Source organism: Cebidichthys violaceus, unplaced genomic scaffold, assembly GCF_023349555.1.
Source record: "Cebidichthys violaceus isolate CVI_PGR_0920_01 unplaced genomic scaffold, fCebVio1.0.p SCAF_3, whole genome shotgun sequence".
NCBI lineage: Eukaryota > Metazoa > Chordata > Actinopteri > Perciformes > Stichaeidae > Cebidichthys > Cebidichthys violaceus.
Window position 1 is genome coordinate 9,649,136 of NW_027176483.1, and position 23,912 is coordinate 9,673,047.

At 40.4% G+C, this 23,912-nt stretch overlaps 2 protein-coding genes across 2 annotated transcripts; both read right to left on the minus strand.

The window, feature by feature from the left end:
• Positions 1-8,879: 8,879 nt before the first annotated feature.
• On the minus strand, positions 8,880-10,301 carry LOC137881858 (beta-1,3-galactosyl-O-glycosyl-glycoprotein beta-1,6-N-acetylglucosaminyltransferase 3-like). Its single transcript, XM_068724017.1, has one exon. The coding sequence runs from the start codon at positions 9,785-9,787 to the stop codon at positions 9,047-9,049; it is 741 nt and encodes a 246-aa protein (XP_068580118.1). The 5' UTR covers positions 9,788-10,301; the 3' UTR covers positions 8,880-9,046.
• Positions 10,302-11,417: 1,116 nt separating this feature from the next.
• On the minus strand, positions 11,418-15,830 carry LOC137881857 (proprotein convertase subtilisin/kexin type 5-like). Its single transcript, XM_068724016.1, has 6 exons — positions 15,794-15,830; positions 15,448-15,643; positions 14,920-15,125; positions 14,700-14,800; positions 12,324-12,495; positions 11,418-12,248 (listed from the first exon to the last, which is right to left on the minus strand). Exons 1-6 carry the CDS (start codon positions 15,819-15,821, stop codon positions 11,866-11,868), a joined length of 1,086 nt encoding a protein of 361 aa, XP_068580117.1. The 5' UTR covers positions 15,822-15,830; the 3' UTR covers positions 11,418-11,865.
• Positions 15,831-23,912: the final 8,082 nt, after the last annotated feature.

Sequence of the window (23,912 nt, forward strand, 5' to 3'; positions counted from 1 at the left end):
TAGAGACTTTTAGAAGACCCCCCCACACACTCACACACACACACACACCATTTTAAAATACAAGCCCCACCGAATGAATTCCAACTGAAATGCTTTTGATGAAGCCTGTCATTTAATAACCTGTTTGTGTTTATCTAACATTATGATTCAGTCACCTCTCCTCCTGTCTAACCCACCCAGCCCCACCCTTTCAAAATAAAAGCCCCATGGATTAACTGTATTTAAACATTAAGCTTAAAATGAGGCTTTTTTGTTGAAATAATTAATGCTCTTACTAATACTACGACAACTACTACCGCTGCTAATATTTCTACTATTACTACTACTGCTACTAATACTACTACTACAACTTCTATTACAACTTTTGCTCTTGCGACTATTACCACTACTACTACTGCTATTATTACTACCACTACTGCTAATACGACCAGTACTACTATTACTTATACTACAACTGCTACTACTACTACTACTACTGCTGCTATTCATGCTACTGCCAGTACTAATACTACTACAGCTATTAGTATGAATGCTACTAGTATTTCTACTACTGCTATTACTGCTACATGAAATACTCCCATTACTATTACTAATACTACTACTTCTTCTACTACTACTACTGTTATATTAAATACAACAACCACTGCTACAGCTATTACTACGACTACTTCTACTACTTCTTTGAATTACTAATACTTCTACGACTAATAATACTTCTATTACAACTACAACTTCTACTACTACTATAAATATCTCTAATGCTACTAATACTTCTACTTCAAACAATACTTCTACTACAACTTCTACAAATATCACTACTGCTGACATTTTTTAAGCCACAGAAACCATTCGAATATCAAAATGTTCAGCTCTTTCAGGAGAGAGTGATATGACTTTTCATATTTATAATCTTTACATTTTTGAATTATTAAGCTTTTTGCAATTTGTTTTGAATAAGATATCTATGGAGAAAATCTTCAAATCCTGTTAAACTTCTTCAATTTTCAAAGCCTTCTTCTTTCTCATACTTTCAGCTACAGACACCATAGTTAGACGTTTCAACTAGAAGGGTTTTCAGCAGTGCAGTTTAAATGCTTTCGGGCTTCAACATTTTTCAGACAGGTACTCTCTCATTTCTGTATTTTCAGCAATGTTTTTGCAATTCATTTCAGCTTTCAGCATTCCAACGCATTTTCAGCAGGAAATGCATTTTCTAGTTATTCTTATTCTCCATCTTCCACATCAGAGTTTGCCGCGAAACTTGCCCCACAGTGTTGCCAACACCTGCTCAAAAAGTAATTCAACACGTGCGGCTTGATCGGGAATCGTGAGCTATGACTTTTATAAGAAATTCGTCCAGCGGTTTCCCCGAAAATCGCGATCTACGATGAAAAATCGGCCCATTGACTTGAATGGGATTTTGGCGTGAAGAAAGCAAAAAAAACACTTAACTTTGGACCCATATTGACCAGCCATACTTTAACGTAGAAACATGATTCAAAGTTTAAAACGTAGACAAATTGATGGACGTTATTGAGCAAAATGGACATTTTGCTAGCTAGCATAGTTTTCATGAAGTCACCGATTTAGTTTCAGCAAAACTTTGGGTCTGTTTGAGATTTTATAATGGGTGTGTATTGCGCAGCTCGTTAAGTGCTAGAGTGATGACATCACGGTCAGAGTGGAGCAGAGCAGGAAAAAGTTCTGTGATTTTTCCAAACAAATTGCTCCCATTCCCACAATTTTTACTCTTTATACACCATTTTTGGCCAAAAAGCTTGGAAATCTTGTGCTGGTCGCAACAAAGTGTCTATGGAATCCAACGGACTTACACATTTGGCTCAAACAGCCGTGGAGCGACATGAATTCCAACCGACCGCCCCATTAGACCCCATGTTAAATCAGAAAAAAAAATTGTCAAAGAAAGCAGACGGTACCAGTTTTGTAACTTGCGCTGGCGCTCACATTTATAACACTATAAACATAAAAAAACATACCAGGGCGTTCGGCAGAGTCTTATCTCTCTCACGGTGCACTTATTTTATTGATTGGACCCATGGTTTTGGTATAAAGTGCATTTGTTTGACAGGTGTTTTCCAGTGTTTTCTCATGAAAAGTCTGCCAAGCTCACAGGTGTTCTTAATTCAGCTAATTACTGATGTTTATAAACAAACAGACTCACAGACTCTCCAGGCCCTGCGTCGTCACCATGGCAACCAGTGACACGCACGCACGCGCTCTCTCTCTCTCTGTCTGTCTGCCTGTCTCTACACAGAAGGATTTACAAATAAATGTGACTCACAAATGCACGCAGAACAAATATATTTCTGCATTTGTATGTATTTGTGTGTGGATGTTTTCTATTTGTTTGTGGATTTGTGTGGATTTGTTTGTGGATCTCTTCACATTTGTTGGTGGGTTTTTTGAGACTCCCCTGCCTGGCCGGATTCACAAATACGTTTTTTTTAACATGGACCTATCTGTAGCCAATCAGATGTCAGCCTCATTTTCAAGCAATCACATGAGCGCAGCTCCCCCCTCCCCTCCCCTCCCCACGAGGCTGCCAGCTGTGTTCACACCGAACGCAGGGCGAATTATTCGCGCGATGAGATTACATACAAAGTCTTTGCACAGACGCGATGAGACTGCAGTGACGCGAATTTTGCGCGGCGCGTTTGGGGCGACGCGTTTGAGGCGACGCGTTTTGAGCGACGCGTTTGGGGCGTTTGGAGCGTTTGAAGCGACGTGTTTGGAGCGACGCATTTGAAGCGACACGTTTGAAGCGACGCGTTTGGAGCGACGCGTTTGGGGCGTTTGGAGCGACGCGTTTGGAGCGACGCGTTTGAAGCGACGCGTTTGGGACGACGCGTTTGGGGCATTTGGAGCGACGCGTTTGAAGCGACGCGGTTGGCGCGATGTTCCTCCTGTCATCACTGACGTCCTGTTGTTGTTGAATCAGGAAGTACAAACTGTAGCCATCTGTGTTCACCCAGAGCTCTACGCAGGGACGTGCGGTCAGGGTGTGATGATGAAATGTAAAAAACAAATAATGCTAAAATAAAATAAATATTAATATTTCTCTACTGATCTGCGCTATAAATGTAATTTCTGTATTATTCCAAACATTTGTATAATCAAAATCTCTGAATTAGCGCATGTCCTGTTCAAACAGAGAGGAGACAGTGAGGTGAGGCAGTGACCAGCTGTTCCTCACTTCAGACTGTGAATCCCTCACAAACTGGGTTGAGCGCGTTCCTTTTGCTGTCTTATTCCTGCACACACTGTAATATTTGTAGACACTTTTATTATATGTCCTTTCTTTCCATAGAATAGGTACTGTATTTCACGTCTGTGTAGAACATATTTAGTGTTGCTGATCTGACATTAAGGGGAGGCAAACACTACTCTGCCTCAATGAAGGGTGCGCGAGAGCCCAAGGCTCGGGTTTATTGCGTCAGTTAACACAGAGCAGATCGACCCAGGCAGGAAGTCAGACACCGATAAGGGTTAGAGCATCCGGTAAGTTTTCAAAATGAAAGCGTCAGCTTTAACTTGGTTTAACTTTTTCAAGAGTATGAATCTAAAATGCAGAAAAGAGAGAAGCATTATCTCAATCGAACCTCAACGATACTGCCGGTAACATCAGCGTTTATGTATATATTGCGACGTCTTCGGGCAGTAGAAGCCACACTGTCAAAATTTCTTGCGAAATTTTCTAGTTTTACATCTAAGATTGTCCCGAGCAAAAATGAATGACACTACAATTAGCATATAGTTCAGGCTCATGTTCATTTATCAGATGGACACACTTCCTCTCCCAGACCCCTGCATAGGCGTTTGAGCGCACACGCGCACAAACACACACACACACACACACACACACACACACACACACACACACACACACACACACACACACACACACACACACACACTTCAATCCCCTTCTTGGCTTTCATGGCAACCCACCAGGGAACTCTTCCCTTCACAGTAATGAAGAAATTAACCTGGTGTAAAAAAACACGTCACCCAGTGCAACGATGTGACACTTTTAATAGTGTTACAATAAAGCTCTGTGGCACAGAATGATACGATAGAAGACTACCAGGCTTTGGATACACAGATAATAATAGTAGTTCACTTTTGTCTTTTCATAGGATTGATTGAGTGTTATGAGAAATATAGAATATTGGCATGCAGCATAAGCGCAAAACAATATTACAAAGACTCATCTACTTCCGACGCACAGACAGAAACTAGAAGATGCAACGCTTGTGGTCAAGATGTGATGCACCAATAAGACAAAGCTAGAACCTCTGGCCTGCTTACACTCCACTGAATGGAGTATTTTTCATACTGCAGCCACAGACGTGGTTTAGTAGCTGACAAGAAAGTACACAAAAATGATTTATGATCTCATGTTACTTAGTGTTCATTAAATGGTAATAACATATGTGATATTCTTTCATTCATAAATATGTTTTCCTATGTGCCTTTATATTCAGTGAATGGTAAAGATAATAAAGTATTTGATCATTGTCAGAGTTAGGTATAGGAAACAGGTTGTAAGTTGGAGATACTGCAAACTGTTAGAGACATCCGGTTGAGATGCTCCACCGACGAAGGCCAGGCAGGAGCCTTCAAAGGAGGGCTACCCAATCAATGTTATTCAACGAAAATACCGAAAAGAGTGTTATCAGTGATTTGGTAATGTTTTAGCTGTTGACCATACCTGGATCTGGAGATGAAAGATGTTGAAGTAAAAATGTATAAATAGGGGGAAACAACAAAGGATCGAGGTATTTGGAGTTTTGTTTTAGGTCGCTGACCTTTTTGGGATTTTGCTATTTTGGTTTTACTTTTCATGGAGGGCGTTTTTAATCGTTTTTGTATTATTCAGTGTGGCTTTGTAGCACAAACTGTGCAAAAGCCCAAAGACTATAATCCTGGGGACTTAATATTCGTATTCTCCATCTTCCGCCTAAAAGTTTGACGCTCTTCTCCTCACACAGCGTTGCCAACACTTACGCCACAAATATATCAAAACGTGTTGCCTAATCGGGAATAGTGTGCTAGTCATGAAAACATTTCCCTTCTTGGGTTTATTTGTTGGTTTGTAACACAGAAGCAAACACGTTATCAAACTAGTCTCTTATATCCTGGGTCTTGGATCTGGTTGTATTCGCCTTCCTTGATTGTACAGGTTTGGATAGGCAGCAGACTGCTGTTGCCTAATGTGCTTTGTTGTTCTTGTGTTTCCACACTGCCCTCCTCTGGATAATGAAATGAAGATCTTCTCCGGTAACATTTCGATTTCTTGCTTCTTTTCACAGCACCAAATTTAGTCAGAAAATCAAGTATGTGTTCAGCTTGACAGATCTTGCAGAACTGGTTCCAATGGAGTACGTGTCCATACCAGATTGTATCAAACAGTAAGTATGCTCCACTCAAACACGTCAGCAATGTTCAAGACAAAGGTCCTGTCAAAAGACAAAATATTAAGGTGTCTGCAAGCTAACAAATATAAATCCAAGGCCATGTCAGAAATGTGGTGATTTGACGCTCTGGTTTTAATAATAAAAGGTGTTCAATGAACGCTTAAGTAAGCAGTTCCATGTCTTATGTTTTTATTTCCATATGAATTGCAGATTTTGCAGCTGTGCAGTGGGGCAATACATGGCTTCTCACTTGAATTAGTAAATAAAAAGAACCACATCGGTAGAGATCACCTTCCATTTCTTCCTTTCTACAGATTTCATCCAATCCCCACCATGGGACATGGTACAAATTATAATTAAACAATTCACAAAACAAAAGTAACTCCTTTTGACGTGCCTTCATGTTTTTCCTTTAACTGGTTTCCAAAAACTAGCAGGTATTCTAGTAATGTTTTGTGCATACGCAGTATCAGCTCTGACTGGTCCTGCAGAATGTGGTTACATTTCATCTGTAGGTGGTGCTACAGCAACGTTCTGCTGTTCCTGCGAGGCCACTGTGTCTGACTCACTTAAAATTGTGTACAATTAATCTTCGTTCAAAGCTCTAAAAATACCAGACAGGATTTAGGTGAAATATTGTCTTACTTACACTGTATATATTCTGATGGAGGTAGAGATCCAAATGCAACAAAATACAAATATCTAAACATGTTCTTTTGTATAATACAAATTTAGAGAATAGTACAGCCTTGTGCACCTGAGTTCTTTGTAACATTTCAACAAGTGTTAACCTTTGCTGATATGGATGACGATTGAGCTCATGTTTGCTGTATTTTTCCTTGATGTGTTTTCTATCCACATGACATTTATCTTATCTAATCAAATGTTTTTGCTTTTTTGGATGTCTGGTTGGTGTTGGCTGTGTAATTCTCCTTTCCTTGACTCCATGTCCCTGCCCCCTCTTAAGGTTTGATGACGAAAAAAATAGGAAAAGCCATAAAAGGTATATGCACTTGCACCCAGGGTCAGTCTCAGCATTCTTTTGTATTTCACCAAACTAACAGCGAAATGATCCGTTGGCTTTCATAAATGCACCAATACACCTCATTCTGTCCCACGGGTTTGTAGTGGGATGATTTGTCGTTACCTTCTGGCTAAAACCAACAATGATCCTCCCCAAATGTCCCACATCTCTCTCACAGTAGATTTCCTTTAAAAGTGGACTGAGAAGCTGTTTGATTGGTTTCCAAAAATAGGTGGCTTGGTGATTGTTTAACCAACTAAATCCTTTTTCTGAGCCAATTCTGTGATGTTCATTTCAAAGTCATTTCTTGTTCATTTTGTTTTCTATTTATTGCTATATATGTATGTGGTTTGAATCGTACCATGTACTTTGAAGCCCATTTTATACCCAAGGCACCGTTTCTACTGGGATGCTGAATTATCGATTTTATGTCAATAACAAGTTAGAATAGTTTGAAAAGTAAATTATTTAATTGCTTCTTTCTAATATTAAAGTTGGGGCGTCAAGTAGCACTTACTTGCATGTGGCTTTTAAAAAAAAAAAAAAAAACTTTTGAATTTGATGTGGTTGATGTTTACTAAGTTTGTTCATGTTTTTACAACTAAATGCGGTGGGTCTACAAGGAAGAAGCTGGTCTTAGTCACTGTGATTTTTATGGTTGCACTGTTATGTCCTCACATGGTTCCCCTCAGTAACTCTCCCTCACTGAACACTCGGCCTGTCCACTCTCACAGCTCTCTGCATGACAAAACCTGCTCAAGCACACAGAAATGTTCTGCTCTGTACAGATGAGAAGTGAGTGTGAGATTGTTCATTTGCAGATATGTCGGGTCATGTTAGGAAATTATAAACAGAATAAGTGTTGGGTTGTGGAAGAGACTCTGTATTGTGTATGCAATGCTGTCACAATTAGTAACACTTCTGTTATAAGGTGCATGAGTTCTTAAGTTGAAGATTAATATTAATATTTAGGCACACTAAAACCTCACACATTGCCATGGAGCTGTTTCTGAAGTACAACAGTTGCACTTATTATATGGAATTTGGCACAGATTGCTTAACCTGTATACATTGTCTTATTGTACGACTGTTTGCAGTGTGTGCTGGAGATAAAGCAGTCTGTGCCCTAACATGGATTTATACTATACATTAGTGCATTTGTCTTGCAAGGTTTCAAGGGAAGTAAGAACCTCATAATAAATATCGGTTGCCAGATATTTAAAGTGCATTCAGTAGAAAAATGGACAAAATTCGGCAAGTCTGGTCCAGAAATAGAAATAATCTGTCATACACAAAGAATCCTCTTTTTAATGGTATAAGTGCAATGATCACATTTCAGGATGCGATCATATGAAAAGTGTGTTCATGGGCAGTTTAGTAGCTTGTCGTCACTTTGATTATCAGTTAACTTAGCCCTGTTAGAAGACATGCCATCCCTGGCACACAGATGTCTGATGCCTGTTGAATTTGTCTGCAGAATCGACCAGGACATGCACGGCAAAGTGGAGATCGCAGCTGCTGCTGTTCCAGAGTGACCCTGCTCACACTGCGAGATGTGGAGGAGGAGAACGCTTCGACTGCCGTGACTCTTTGTGACTCAAGAAAGTGCCTTTTTGAAACTATGCTGCCTGTCACACCGTGGAACATTTTACAGCTCGATCTTCAGCGTTTTTCCACATGCTGTCTGAAACATTTTTAATCTTTATTTTGTATTTACTGCTAAATCATTATGTCATACTTATTGGTGTTCCCTAGTTACTGGTGTATCAACATGCTATTTAAGGCACTCTGTTACAAGTGGTTGATGCATGTTCTGCTTTATTACATTTAAATACATATTTATATTCAAAAAGTGACAATGGAGAGAAATTTAATATATTTTTATGGTTGCTCTGACTTTTACAATGCATTATGGTCTCTGACCCGTTGACTGGCATTTCATAGAACAAGTTTTGACAACACCTTTTTCAATGTTCACTGCTGATGTTCTCTATCAAAATCTTGCCTGGGGAAAATAAAGTTGTTTTTTTTGCCCCTCACTTGAATGTTCCCCCTGATTTATGGAGGGAAAACAATTGTGATATTCTATTTAGTAACAGTTTTGCCATGGTAACAAGATAGATGTAATTTGTAAAGTGACAAAACACTAAGCACATTTGACAAGATTAAATTAATAATCTCCAAATTGCGATGTAGTTTTTTTTGCTTTCTCTTCCACTGATGGTCCACTAAAAGGCACCACAAATAGATTTAATTGAAATCATATAAATTTGATTAGAATAAAGAAGCAAAATCCATAATATCTTGAAAATAATATAAGAATGAATATTATAGATGATGGATAACAATATACTGATAATAACATTAACAGCCACAGAATAAAATATTCCCATTAAAAGATAATGATAAAATATAAAAAGAATTCAAAATATTTAATGACAATGCAGTAGAAAATCTTTGACAATATAGAATAAGTTAGAGGTTTATATACTATTTACCTGTCCAAAGAACAAACTGACAAGTAAAATACATTTTTCATTTCATGTAATAACACGCTTTACACAATGATGGAATATTGAGCTGTTTAAAGTGGGTCATGGCCTAAAGCTTTCAAACGTAGAACTGACTCTATACATCTAATAGCAATATCATCAACCTCAGGATCAAACTTATTTGCAAAGAGTTGATATTGTCTCAAGAGCCACGGGAGGTCACCAGCTCCATACACACAAACTGATCTTCTGTAAACACCCGTGCAAGGATAGTACGGGGCTCCATTTTTCATATCTCCTGCTAAATAGCCCCACTTCACATGTTTCACAAAGTCTCTGGTGACCACAAAGTAAGCATTTCCTGTGAACATGGGGCTGCTAATGGGTGGGGGACTTTTCTTCACATCTGTCCCGATGATCTTATTAGTTACATTGTAATGATACAGCCAACGGTTTTTCTTGTAGTCATTGGTTACCTCAGTCTCCATGCTGTTTCTCCCGTTGAGGGTCTTCATTGCCTTAATCATTTCTCCATTGGTTTTGATGGGGAAATCTGTCCCACAGGTGTTAAGCAGGTACCTCCACTGGACCTGCGAGTTCAGCAGGTCTTTCATGCAGTTCAAATCTGCCTGCACTCGGGACCATGAGGCATATACCACTCTTTCTAATCTACTGGCTAGAAACACATTAGGAAAGCAGGAAATAATTGCCTCCACAGCCTTCTGAAATTCTTTAGTGGATTTCTGGTAGACATGCACACAGTAGATATTCTGAGGAGTATAAACAGCTCGTAGAAGTCGCTCAAACATCTCAATCTTCTCATGGATCACCATGGAGTAGGCAATGGGAAAATTATTTTCCTCCTCACTGAAAGGTGCTGTAATAAAACCTCTCTTTTCAATGTAAGACGGACAGTCCTTTGTCACATCAAGGTAAAAGTCCTCGGATAAAAGAATTTGTCTTTTCCGGGATGCCAGAAGCCCTTTTTATTCGTCTTTCCTCCCCTCTGCGTCTCCACTGATGATAGCCAAGCAGCCAGGCAGGTCTGAAGAGAACTGCAGTGGTATTTTGAGATCAGGCAATGACTGCCTTTTTAAGGCAGTTTCCCAAAGGACAAAAGAAAGTAACATACCGATGACGATTAGTAAGGAGGTCCTCAACATCTGGCTCTTCAACAGCCTTGCATAAGCCATGTCCTTGCTTGAGGTATCACAACACACCTTGTCTTTAGTGCGGGTTAACCACAACACACCTTGTCTTTAGTGCGAGTTAACCACAACACACCTTGTCTTTAGTGCGAGTTAGAGTTTGTCCAGTGAGACACGGTCTGTTGTCATGAACACAAGCTGAATCTGCCCCCTAAGGAGGTGTGTCAGACTAAGGTGTGGAAGGAGCTTGTTAAGTATACTATCCAATAGTTCCTGACTAGGGTGTGGTGTATTGCATGTGACAACGGAGAAGATGTACGAACAAAGTAGTATAGTTGTAGACTTGTTTAAACACACAAGATTGACATAACCTACGTCTGTTGCTTACACTGACACTAAAGACTCCCTACAGCCATCAAAATATAGCCAATTTTCAAGATGCACTAACGACATCAAGTAGAAAAGATTATTATAGAAATAATAAATATATAAATTCATATTCATAACATATCATTCAGGTTTCAATTATTATACATGATCATTTCAATGTTTAACAAATATCTCTTTTATCTCAAGTAAAACATAAAAAGTAATACACACTGTTAAGGTATACACCCAAATTGTCAGAGAAACAGCCCACCCAGATATATTCATCTGTTCATCTAATTTATCTATTGACTAATTGTAAATGAATTGAATACTTAGAAACATTGTTCCAACATTGTGAAACTGTAGTTCTGTGATCAACTGCAGGTGAGATCTGCTACAGGATTGGAGACAGCTGAAAGCACGAGCCCATAGTAACTGACCCAAACTTATACATTTGTAACCTTTAGCCATAGAGATATATAGTGAGGGTTAGGAACCTGAGTCATAATGTGTATTTTGTATTTTGTGTGTGGTTGTGTGTTGTTTTCCCTCCCTGTCTGAGGGTGGTGCTGTTCTGTGTATTTCTCAGTTTGTTCCGCTGCAGGCGGTGGCAGGATATTGGACCAGAGGCTGATGGCGCCCCCATTAATAACATGGCACCTGCAGAGGCCGGTGTCACTCCTTCATCTCCCTGACTCCCAACCAGATCGTGCTTTGATGCTGAGGGGGTCATTAATCCTAAATTGTACCAATCTGGTGTGCCAACTGTAAAATGCAGTCTAAATAGCTGTCCTGGTAGAGTCCAAGAGCCTATGAGTCTGTCAAGACTTTAGCATTACTTATCATCTGTATTTAACAAACAATTCTTCACCTTATCGCTCCTGATTTAAATGGATGCAGTCAAACCACATTTCTGTTGCCTGACTTTGGGTTTATCTAACACACACACACACACACACACGCACATGCACAAGCACACATTTCTTTGGGTGAAATGCAGCTCTATTGTGACACATTTTAACATTAGTTACTTTACAGATTCAGAGTAATACAAATAAATATAATCAACACATTCTGTCGCTATCCCGCTGTCAGGGAAGCTAGAGGTTATAGAACAGCAGTGTTTCAGTGACCCACACTGGGAGGGGGTATCGGTTATACTAAGCTGTTTACCATTTTAATACATACACATATGTATTTCTTTCACTGTTTACTCGCAAATGCCTCAACTTAGAATGTGCATTATACAGGTACAGGCACTTTGTAAAGTAGAATAAACACAATAACTCATCAAGCAATGTACCAAAGCAAAATATCACTAAAAGGCAAAATACATTGACTAAACTATTTTGAATTCACCTGTGTTGACACTTCAAGATCTGGTACGTATGTATCTAAAATTGATTGAGACAAGTGCTCTCATCCACATCCTGGTCTGCACCTGTGTCCGGTTCATGGATAAAGCTGTAGCGTCGATATACTGATCCACCTCTACTGGTGTACACCACATCCACCTCGTCTCCACTGCCCGGCTCGGGAACACCGTGGGGCATATTGATGCTGGCGCTGCCACTGAGTCTCTCATAGCTTTGGCCCCAGCAAAGCCTCTTCCTGGCATGGGCCTTGACCAAGGCAAACATGGCCAGAGCCAACCCCAGTGCTAGCAGCAGGGCAATAGGAAGGCCAGCTGAGGTGTGCTTCAGAGTTCTAGAAGACATATTCAGGTCTGTTGCCTGATCCTCTCCTGACTTGGGTTGGGGGGCCTCCACACACAGAGCTAGAACAAAAAACTGCCTTTAGTAGATGGTCAAATAAAAACAATTGTGTTTGTTATGATAGGCAGCGTCTCTACCTGAGCGGCTGTCACAAACACAACAATCTGTGTCATTCCCTCCGACCTGACAGCAGTGGGCACAGCGGTTCTCCACAGCATGAAGAGCAGAATCCCGGTGACAAGTCAGACACTGGTCAGGTCTGGGGCCAGTGCAATGCCCACAGGAGCTGTCGCATGGCTCACAGGTTTCCTACAAAGGTACAATTTCAGAAATTATATATTTTCTGAACTGGGCACATCTATCTGTCTGCACTTAAATATATTTAACCCTCCTGTTATGTTCCGGGTCAAATTGACCCGTTTCAAAGTTTGAAAATCTAGAAAAAATATTTAAAAGTACTTTTTCTGTATGAAACTTATTCTGCTTGCCTTAATTAGTGTAATCAACGTTTAAAAAAAACCCCACCCCCTGCAGGTTTCTATAACAGAGATGATGTTCGGGTCAATTTGACCCGGCAGTGAAAATGGAGGCTATAAGGGGTCAGAAGTGTCAAGTTTAGACCATTTCTTTCTTTGAAAATGTGAGACAAAGTATTTCTTACTCCCTCCCACCATGTTTCACCCCATTTCTCACACACACACACACACACACACACACACACACACACACACACACACACACACACACACACACACACACACACACACTCTTTCTCACTACGCCACCTGTGCGAGAAATACAGATACTATTTTGACGAGAACCTTTTATAAACTCCACCCACACTTAGCAGGGGAGGGTTGCTTGAGAGTCCTACCAACATTACACTCTGCAGATGCATACAACACAGCAGAATACTGTAGGACAATATGAGCAACAGAAACAAAGGATGAGGCTCTGGAGCACATCCTTGATCACGACATGAAATAGAGGAGGATGTGTCTGAAGGTGAAGTCCATCTTGAGGTCAATTCAGATTATAATGGTACTGATAATGAACCATCAGATGAGGAAACGAGGAAATGAGGAAAGACAATCACAATCACACACACACACATATACACACACACACATACACACACACCTGTTCATTGTGCTCATCTCTTGTTCATTTTTGTAAATTTCTATTTCTTAACACTATAAATGAACATAAATGAAGTTTACTTTCAATACAAATCCTTTTGTATTCATTTGGCTTGATTTTGAGTGAGCGGGTCAATATGACCCTGAACAGCAGAGGTGTCTCATCTCTATTTATCTACATCACCCCATGAAAAAAAGAAAGTTTCAAAATGTACAAATTTTTTTTAAATAAATACATGTTATGGTAGACTAATGCAATTTATATCTAGGTTTTTCCAAAGTACCAAAAACAATGTTTGAACATATATTTTTCATGAAAACGAGTGGGTTATCCTCATTGAACTATGATCTATGGAGGGGTGAATAACTACATTCCACTAAATACTGATTGAATTGTTAGTAATGGAGTTGATGATGAGGTACAAACTGTATTTATTAGGATTTTTTGGTTTCTGACCACTTTTGGATGATTAAACATGCACCGGGTCAAATTGACCTGCGAACATTATGGCTGTACCTAAAAAACGAATATAACAGGAGGGTTAAAAAAAAATCGGGCTGAACAATTGTTCAAAATGTTATCAAAATTGCAATATGGCAATAAGGAGGCAAAATATTTGTTAAAGGCAAAACGTGTGTTTAAAAAAACGATTTAAATTCAATATGGTCGTGCTGCAGATATCCTGGCCTACACACGGGGGCGGACTGGGGGAAAAAAGTGGAGTTACTGTCAGACCTTACCATCATATCACTGTCACCAGTCAGAGGTTTCCCAAATAAGTCAGAGATTTAAAAATATTTTGATGCACCTTCCTCAAGACATCTCTTCTTTTTCTCCCTGAGCTTTTCAGCTCCACCTTTAAAGGATTTACGTTTTGGTGCCGGTGCCATGCCCGGTATCCCCTATGGCCAGCCCACCCCTGCCCATCATACTATACGAAGTTAAGAAAACATCTTTGTTTGGCAGATCTATAGTAAGAAGCTGATTGAAAAAAAACATATGTCAAATTGAATCATGTACTTAATTATGATTTCATAATGCATACAAAAGGACATCAGCAGTATCTCATTTATGGATATAACAACCAAAGTACATCCACTATTCCAATGTAGCAGCGCACTGATTAAGTGAGAAATGAATGCGACTGCTTTGCACTTTGTGTTAGGTATAAATCAAACGTAGGCATTTATTTTGTTTGCTTGATGCTTGTTTGGAAAAGGAGATGTACTTATGACTTCTGGTGACTAGTAGTTCTTTTGATTACCAATGTTGAATGCACTTATTGTAAGTCGCTTTGGATCAAAGCGTCTGCTAAATGACTGTAATGTCATGTAATCTTGTGCCTTTAAATATTATGATTATAATAATTATACCTTTTTCGAAAAGTATTGCCCCTCCTCACAGTGTGGATAGCAGACACTGTCCTTTAAAGTGCTGCCCCAGTCGCACGTCATACATCCCTGGGGCGAGGCATCTGCAAACACATATACGTACTCATGATACGAAAACTAATAAAGAAATGTTCAGTATTGACAATAGGTGGAGAAGACAACAATATTTGATAGCTTAAGTTAATAGCTTCATCATCTGTACCTATGCAGGTCTGACAACTGGTGTGGCACTGTTTGCAGATGTCACTGAGCCGATAGAAGCGGTGTGGGCAGCGCTCAACACACAGCTTGGTGCCTTGCAGCTCCAGAAGAGGAGGTAAACAGGCCCTGCAGGACTCAGGTCCTGGTCCTGTACACTGCTCACAGGACTGGTCACATTTCTCACAGTGGGAGCCCTCTCTGTAATACCTGAAGAAATGCATCATCAATAAACAAGTCAGACATGTACTTTGATTTTTGGATTCTGCCAGACATAATTTAGGATTAAAAAAGTAGTCTACATCTGTGGAATTGACTCAATTAAGAATAAAAGTTTCCAGAGGAAGTTGTTCTGCTGTTGAAGAAATTGCATAGAAATGGAACATATTGGCTCTGTTAGCAGCTTTGCTCGTTTCCAGACATGTTCTTTGTTTTATTGGATCAATAAGGGTGGGGAGAAAGTCAACAGACCATTTTGTTTCATCACAAAGTAAATATATTCAAGACAAATATGGAGGCTTAGGTTTTTTACCTTGTGGGACAATGGGTGACACAGAGTTGAAGGAGACGCAGGTATCCTAAAGAGCAAGTGAGGCAATCTTTGGGTGATGCTCCCGAGCAGGTGGAACAGGCGTTATCACAAGGCAAACAGAGGCCCAGCTCTGTTCCGTCAGCATCCTGGCTTGTGTCGTATGTACCAGCCGGACACTCACTTACACAAGTGCTGTCTGGAAAATAGCAGACAGTCCCATTCCCAATTTATTAGTACACACTCATGCATCCTTTCTTACTTCTTTATTTTTTTGTCCTGTTTATCTGGACACTTTTAGTCACTTTTTAAAAATCCGCTTCTCTGCTGATTTCTGTTTATTTTATACCCAAAACCCCCGCAGGTGAACTGGTCATCGTGTAGGTAAGTCCTCGGTGGGCAGTCAGTGTCACCTGTCACGCCACACAACAATGTGTTTGGATCCAGCACAAGTCCCTTTTCACACTGGGTGCACTGGTTTGCATCTGAACCGGAGCAGCTCATACAGGTCTGGTGGCACTCTGCCCATGGTGAAACAAATGAGACTGCGTCAGGTGAATGTAATATGACTGTATTTGCAAAAGGGGATGTGATCACCAAGGTAAATTATTATCATCTTAAGCAACAGACAGACATGGTAGTGTTGTGGTTTTACATACTGTGGATTTAGTGCTTTCTACATAAGCATAAGCAAACTTACATACAATTGTAAATTGTGTCTTTGTGTCCCAGTGCATTTCCCCAAAATGTCATCATAAATAAAATGTGGGAATGGCATTTGGAGAAAACTTAATTTTGTGACAGTAAGATGTTCCCTTATTCATTAGCTGTAACAATAGTGCGTTTTTAACTGCATGTGGGTCCCAGGACGAATCCTGGGACCCACATGCAGTTAAAAACGCGTCAATGAATGCAATACACATGCAACTGAAATATAGAAATCACTGTTACTTAATCTGAAGTCCTTTTCTTAGATTGTATCAAGTTGGCTTCATGTTATCTCCAAATCTAATATGTCATTGTCATTTTTCCTTCTTTCCTCAGGGGAGCACTTTGATTTAAGATGAAAATCTCGGCTACCATGAGGGATAAGATGAGGAGGCTCTACTCTGGTCCCCTGGATTCTGCTGGACCTGAAGGCAAAGAAATCTTCTACAGAATCCTTGAGGAAAAAAGGAGACATTTCTCATTGCTGATCTCAAGAAACTTAGTGTTAAGTGTGTTATTGCAAATACTATATATATATATATATTCAACCCCTTCATGACAAGCATCTTTAGTACTTAGGAGAGCACCCTTTTGCTGTTATGACCTGATGCAAACGAGATGCATAACCAGAGACCAGGTTATGACAGCGTGCCAGAGGAATCTTAGCTCTTTCCTTACGGGTAATGGCCTCCAGAATTTTTTCCCAAAAATTCTGTAACTTATTAATATGATTTTGAGCATATTGGAGCCGACTTTTCTTGTACTTTTGGGTCAGTAGTGGTTTACGTCTTGGAGTTCGGGCATGGAGATCTTCAGCGTTTAGTATGCACTTTACTGTGGAAACTGAAACCTCAGTGCCTGCTGCCACCAAGTCTTGCTGCAGGTCTTTTGTAGTCACTTGAGGGTTTTTGGCCACCTGCCACCAATCAAACGTATTTGATGTGTTCTATCTCAAGGACACCTGGTGCTACTAATGAGGCTCTTGTTTAGTTGCATCAGGTTTGCATCAGGTCATAACAGCAAAAGGGTGCTCTACTAAGTACTAAAGATGCTTGTCATGAAGGGGTTGAATCATTTTGAGACTGTAATAGTCATTGAAAGTGGTATTTTGTGTTGAATTTGGAGAAACCACTTGTAACATTATTTGTGTTGAGCTATTTAAATTGTCATTGTTTATTGAAAACTCTAACTTGTAAATTTTGCCAATAAACCTTAATTTACAATGGGGGTTGAATCATTTTGAGTGCAACTGTATATACATACCACTTATATGAATGGTATACCACTCTGATTCAATGGCATATACCACTAATATGACGTTTCAAGCGGCACCTGCCTTCAGGAAATGGTGTGTCGTTGGAAAAGTACTGGCTTACCACTCCAGGGATAGGTATCTACTGCTGAACAACAGTAGCATACCACTCCAGGGATAGGTACCTACCTCTGAACAACAGCAGCATACCACTCCAGAGATAGGTACCTACTGCTGAACAACAGTAGCATACCACTCCAGAGATAGGTACCTACTGCTGAACAACAGTAGCATACCACTCCAGAGATAGGTACCTACTGCTGAACAACAGTAGCATACCACTCCAGAGATAGGTACCTACTGCTGAACAACAGTAGCATACCACTCCAGAGATAGGTACCTACTGCTGAACAACAGTAGCATACCACTCCAGGGATAGGTACCTACTGCTGAACAAGTAGCATACCACTCCAGGGATAGGTACCTACTGCTGAACAAGTAGCATACCATCGGCCATTTTTTGATCGTGGCGTCACTCCCTCAGACACTGAATTAAAATAGCATTAAGAGTGAAACGCTGAATTAAAATAATATCAAGAACAGTGTAATAGAACTGCATCACAGTCTAGCTTGTTAACAAGTCTTTTACACATGTATAGTTATTTTGAACTGCATGAACTCACGCGTGAATGAAAACAATAAGGAGAGAGAACACCTTGAAAGAGGACTTGACAGCAGCATCTGGCTGGTATCCTCAATCTGTGATGACGGGTGACTGTAGAACAAACTAGAACATTTCGCAAGAAATTTTGACAGTGTGGCTCTACTGCCCGAAGACGTCGCAATATATACATAAACGCTGATGTTACCGGCAGTATCGTTGAGGTTCGATTGAGATAATGCTTCTCTCTTTTCTGCATTTTAGATTCATACTCTTGAAAAAGTTAAACCAAGTTAAAGCTGACGCTTTCATTTTGAAAACTTACCGGATGCTCTAACCCTTATCGGTGTCTGACTTCCTGCCTGGGTCGATCTGCTCTGTGTTAACTGACGCAATAAACCCGAGCCTTGGGCTCTCGCGCACCCTTCATTGAGGCAGAGTAGTGTTTGCCTCCCCTTAATGTCAGATCAGCAACACTAAATATGTTCTACACAGACGTGAAATACAGTACCTATTATATGGAAAGAAAGGACATATAATAAAAGTGTCTACAAATATTACAGTGTGTGTAGGAATGAGACAGCAAAAGGCACGCGCTCAACCTAGTTAGTGAGGGATTCACAGTCTGAGGTGAGGAACAGCTGGTCACTGCCTCACCTCACTGTCTCCTCTCTGTTTGAACAGGACATGCGCTAATTCAGAGATTTTGATTATAAAAATGTTTGGAATAATACAGAAATTACATTTATAGCGCAGATCAGTAGAGAAATATTAATATTTATTTTATTTTAGCATTATTTGTTTTTTACATTTCATCATCACACCCTGACCACACGTCCCTGTAGAGCTCTGGGTGAACACAAATGGCTACAGTTTGTACTTCCTGATTCAACAACAACAGGACGTCAGTGATGACAGGAGGAACATCGCTCCAAACGCGTCGCCCCAAACGCGTCGCTCCAAACGCCCCAAACGCGTCGCTCCAAACGCCCCAAACGCGTCGCTCCAAACGCCCCAAACGCGTCGCCTCAAACGCGCCGCGCAAAATTTGCGTCACTGCAGTCTCATCACGTCTGTGCAAAGACTTTGTATGTAATCTCATCGCGCGAATAATTCGCGTTCGGTGTGAACACAGCTGGCAGCCTCGTGGGGAGGGGAGGGGGGAGCTGCGCTCATGTGATTGCTTGAAAATGAGGCTGACATCTGATTGGCTACAGATAGGTCCATGTTAAAAAAAACGTATTTGTGAATCCGGCCAGGCAGGGGAGTCTCAAAAAACCCACCAACAAATGTGAAGAGATCCACAAACAAATCCACACAAATCCACAAACAAATAGAAAACATCCACACACAAATACATACAAATGCAGAAATATATTTGTTCTGCGTGCATTTGTGAGTCACATTTATTTGTAAATCCTTCTGTGTAGAGACAGGCAGACAGACAGAGAGAGAGAGAGCGCGTGCGTGCGTGTCACTGGTTGCCATGGTGACGACGCAGGGCCTGGAGAGTCTGTGAGTCTGTTTGTTTATAAACATCAGTAATTAGCTGAATTAAGAACACCTGTGAGCTTGGCAGACTTTTCATGAGAAAACACTGGAAAACACCTGTCAAACAAATGCACTTTATACCAAAACCATGGGTCCAATCAATAAAATAAGTGCACCGTGAGAGAGATAAGACTCTGCCGAACGCCCTGGTATGTTTTTTTATGTTTATAGTGTTATAAATGTGAGCGCCAGCGCAAGTTACAAAACTGGTACCGTCTGCTTTCTTTGACAAATTTTTTTTCTGATTTAACATGGGGTCTAATGGGGCGGTCGGTTGGAATTCATGTCGCTCCACGGCTGTTTGAGCCAAATGTGTAAGTCCGTTGGATTCCATAGACACTTTGTTGCGACCAGCACAAGATTTCCAAGCTTTTTGGCCAAAAATGGTGTATAAAGAGTAAAAATTGTGGGAATGGGAGCAATTTGTTTGGAAAAATCACAGAACTTTTTCCTGCTCTGCTCCACTCTGACCGTGATGTCATCACTCTAGCACTTAACGAGCTGCGCAATACACACCCATTATAAAATCTCAAACAGACCCAAAGTTTTGCTGAAACTAAATCGGTGACTTCATGAAAACTATGCTAGCTAGCAAAATGTCCATTTTGCTCAATAACGTCCATCAATTTGTCTACGTTTTAAACTTTGAATCATGTTTCTACGTTAAAGTATGGCTGGTCAATATGGGTCCAAAGTTAAGTGTTTTTTTTGCTTTCTTCACGCCAAAATCCCATTCAAGTCAATGGGCCGATTTTTCATCGTAGATCGCGATTTTCGGGGAAACCGCTGGACGAATTTCTTATAAAAGTCATAGCTCACGATTCCCGATCAAGCCGCATGTGTTGAATTACTTTTTGAGCAGGTGTTGGCAACGCTGTGGGGCAAGTTTCGCGGCAAACTCTGATGTGGAAGATGGAGAATAAGAATAACTAGAAAATGCATTTCCTGCTGAAAATGCGTTGGAAAGCTGAAAGCTGAAAGCTGAAATGAATTGCAAAAACATTGCTGAAAATACAGAAATGAGAGAGTACCTGTCTGAAAAATGTTGAAGCCCGAAAGCATTTAAACTGCACTGCTGAAAACCCTTCTAGTTGAAACGTCTAACTATGGTGTCTGTAGCTGAAAGTATGAGAAAGAAGAAGGCTTTGAAAATTGAAGAAGTTTAACAGGATTTGAAGATTTTCTCCATAGATATCTTATTCAAAACAAATTGCAAAAAGCTTAATAATTCAAAAATGTAAAGATTATAAATATGAAAAGTCATATCACTCTCTCCTGAAAGAGCTGAACATTTTGATATTCGAATGGTTTCTGTGGCTTAAAAAATGTCAGCAGTAGTGATATTTGTAGTAGTAGAAGTTGTAGTTGTAGTAGAAGTATTATTAGTAGTAGAAGTATTAGTAATTAGAAGAAGCAGTATAAGTAGTAGTATCAGTAGTCGTAGTAATAGCTGTAGTAGTGGTCGTAGTATTTAATATAACAGTAGTAGTAGTAGAAGAAGTAGTAATAGTAATGGCAGTATTTGAAGTGATAGCAGTAGTATTAGTACTAGTAGCAATCGTACTAATAGCTGTAGTAGTATTGGTACTGGTAGTAGCATGAATAGCAGCAGTAGTGGTAGCAGAGAGAGAGCCAGAGGGAGAGAGGGAGAGACAGAAAGAAAGACAGAGAGAGAAACACAGAATGACAGGAAGACAGAGATAGAGAGACTGAATGAATGAGTGTGAGAAAGTGAGAAAGGCAGATAGACAGTTATTTGTACTGAGTAAGTGAGACAGGCAGACAGAGAGTTATATGTACTGAGTGAGTGAGGGAGACAGGAGGACAGACAGCCATCTGGATTGAGTGAGAAGAGCAGTCAGACAGTTATATGAACTGAGTGAGTGGGAGAGAGAACAGGCAGACAGACAGTTAGATGGACTGAGTGTGTGGGAGCGAGAGACAGACAGACAGACAGTTAGATGGACTGAGTGTGTTGGAGAAAGAGAGACAAGCAGACAGACAGTTATATGAACTGAGTGAGTGAGACAGGCAAACAGACAGTTATATGAACTGAGTGAGTGAGACAGGCAGACAGTTATATGTACTGAGTGAGTGAGTGAGACAGGTGGACAGACAGTCATCTGGATTGAGTGAGAAGAGCAGACAGACAGTTATATGTACTGAGTGAGTGGGAGAGAGAGACAGGCAGACAGACAGTCAGATGGACTGACTGTGTGGGAGAGAGAGACAGGCAGACAGACAGTTATATGAACTGAGTGAGTGAGACAGGCAAACAGACAGTTATATGAACTGAGTGAGTGAGACAGGCAGACAGTTATATGTACTGAGTGAGTGAGTGAGACAGGTGGACAGACAGTCATCTGGATTGAGTGAGAAGAGCAGACAGACAGTTATATGTACTGAGTGAGTGGGAGAGAGTGACAGGCAGACAGACAGTTACATTGACTGAGTGATTTGGAGAGAGAGACAGGCAGACAGACAGTTACATTGACTGAGTGATTTGGAGAGAGAGACAGGCAGACAGACAGTCAGATGGACTGAGTGTTTGGGAGAAAGAGACAGCCAGACAGACAGTTATATGAACTGAGTGAGTGAGTGAGTGAGTGAGTGAGACAGGTAAACAGACAGTTATATGAACTGAGTGAGTGAGTGAGACAGGTAAATAGACAGTTATATGTACTGAGTGAGTGAGTGAGACAGGTGGACATAAAGTCATCTGGATTGAGTGAGAAGAGCAGACAGACAGTTATATGTACTGAGTGAGTGGGAGAGAGAGACAGGCAGACAGACAGTCAGATGGACTGACTGTGTGGGAGAGAGAGACAGGCAGACAGACAGTTATATGGAGTGAGTGAGACAGGCAGACAGACAGTTATATGTACTGAGTGAGTGAGTGAGGCAGACAGACAGTTATATGTACTGAGTGAGTGGGAGAGAGAGACAGGCAGACAGACAGTCAGATGGACTGACTGTGTGGGAGAGAGAGACAGGCAGACAGACAGTTATATGGAGTGAGTGAGTGAGACAGGCAGACAGACAGTTATATGTACTGAGTGAGTGAGTGAGGCAGACAGACAGTTATATGAACTGAGTGAGTGAGTGAGTGAGTGAGACAGGTAAACAGACAGTTATATGAACTGAGTGAGTGAGTGAGACAGGTAAACAGACAGTTATATGAACTGAGTGAGTGAGTGAGACAGGCAGACAGACAGTTATATGTACTGAGTGAGTGAGTGAGACAGGTGGACAGACAGTCATCTGGATTGAGTGAGAAGAGCAGACAGACAGTTATATGTACTGAGTGAGTGAGTGAGGCAGACAGACAGTTATATGTACTGAGTGTATAGAGAGAGACAGACAGACAGACAGAGAAAAAGAGAAAGTGTGTGTGTGTGTGTGTGTCATTGGTTCCCATGGTGACGACGCAGCAGTTGGAGAGTCTGTGAGTCTGTGTGTTTATAAACATTAGTAATTAGCTCAAGCACGAACACCTGTGAGCCTGCCGCCTTTTCATGAGAAAAAAACTGGAAAACACCTGTCAAACAAAACCACAAAACCCCCATAACCATAGCCCCTATTGCTCCGATATTAAAACTGAAGTGCAAGGATGACTTGAAGAACAGATCATGCGAATATTGGATCTGTAGTGTAAAAAAAGTGGCTTCAATGGCGATTTAGAAATGGGGTACGTTTGTCTGTGCAAGACTTTTTTGAAGTACGTTTTAACATTGGGGTCTATGGAGGAGAAAGTTGGTTTTCCTCTGAACTAAAGGCTCTTGTGCCAAATGTGTAAACCTGTGGGATTCCAAAGTCATATGTCTACGACAAGGACAAGATTAGTTACGTTTCCATCCAAAAATTATGCATGTAGAGTGAAAATTGAGGAGTCAGTCGCAAAAGACAAATATTTTTTTCACAGGAATCTCAGGCTTCTCTTCACTCTAGCGATGACATCACGCACTCTAAGCTGCGCAATACACACCCATTATAAAAGCAGAAAAGGACTGAAAAACACATGAAAGCAAAAATGCTACTATTCAAAAAGTGTAAAAGATATCAAAATTATTATAACATACAATCATTGGTCAGGGTTTTCTCAACATTTGAAAGTTTAAATGGTGTCTGTAGCTGAAAGTATGAGGAAGTAGAAGGATCTGAAAGTTGAACAAGTTTAAGAGGATTTAAAAATATTCTCCATAGACATCCCATTTAAAAAATAAGTTGCAAAAAGCTTAATAATTCAAAAAGTTGAAAGATTAGAAAAATTATGAGAAATAGCACCCCTCTCCTGAA

Excerpts from the sequence above, each read along its gene's own strand:
- LOC137881858 (XM_068724017.1), bottom strand. The coding sequence starts at position 9,787 with ATGGTGATCCATGAGAAGATTGAGATGTTTGAGCGACTTCTACGAGCT.
- LOC137881857 (XM_068724016.1), bottom strand. The coding sequence starts at position 15,821 with ATGACCAGTTCACCTGCGGGGGTTTTGG. Across the intron at positions 15,644-15,793 it reads TTCACCTGCGGGGGTTTTGG|ACAGCACTTGTGTAAGTGAG; the intron begins GTATAAAATAAA and ends GCTATTTTCCAG. Across the intron at positions 15,126-15,447 it reads GTCACCCATTGTCCCACAAG|GTATTACAGAGAGGGCTCCC; the intron begins GTAAAAAACCTA and ends GCATTTCTTCAG.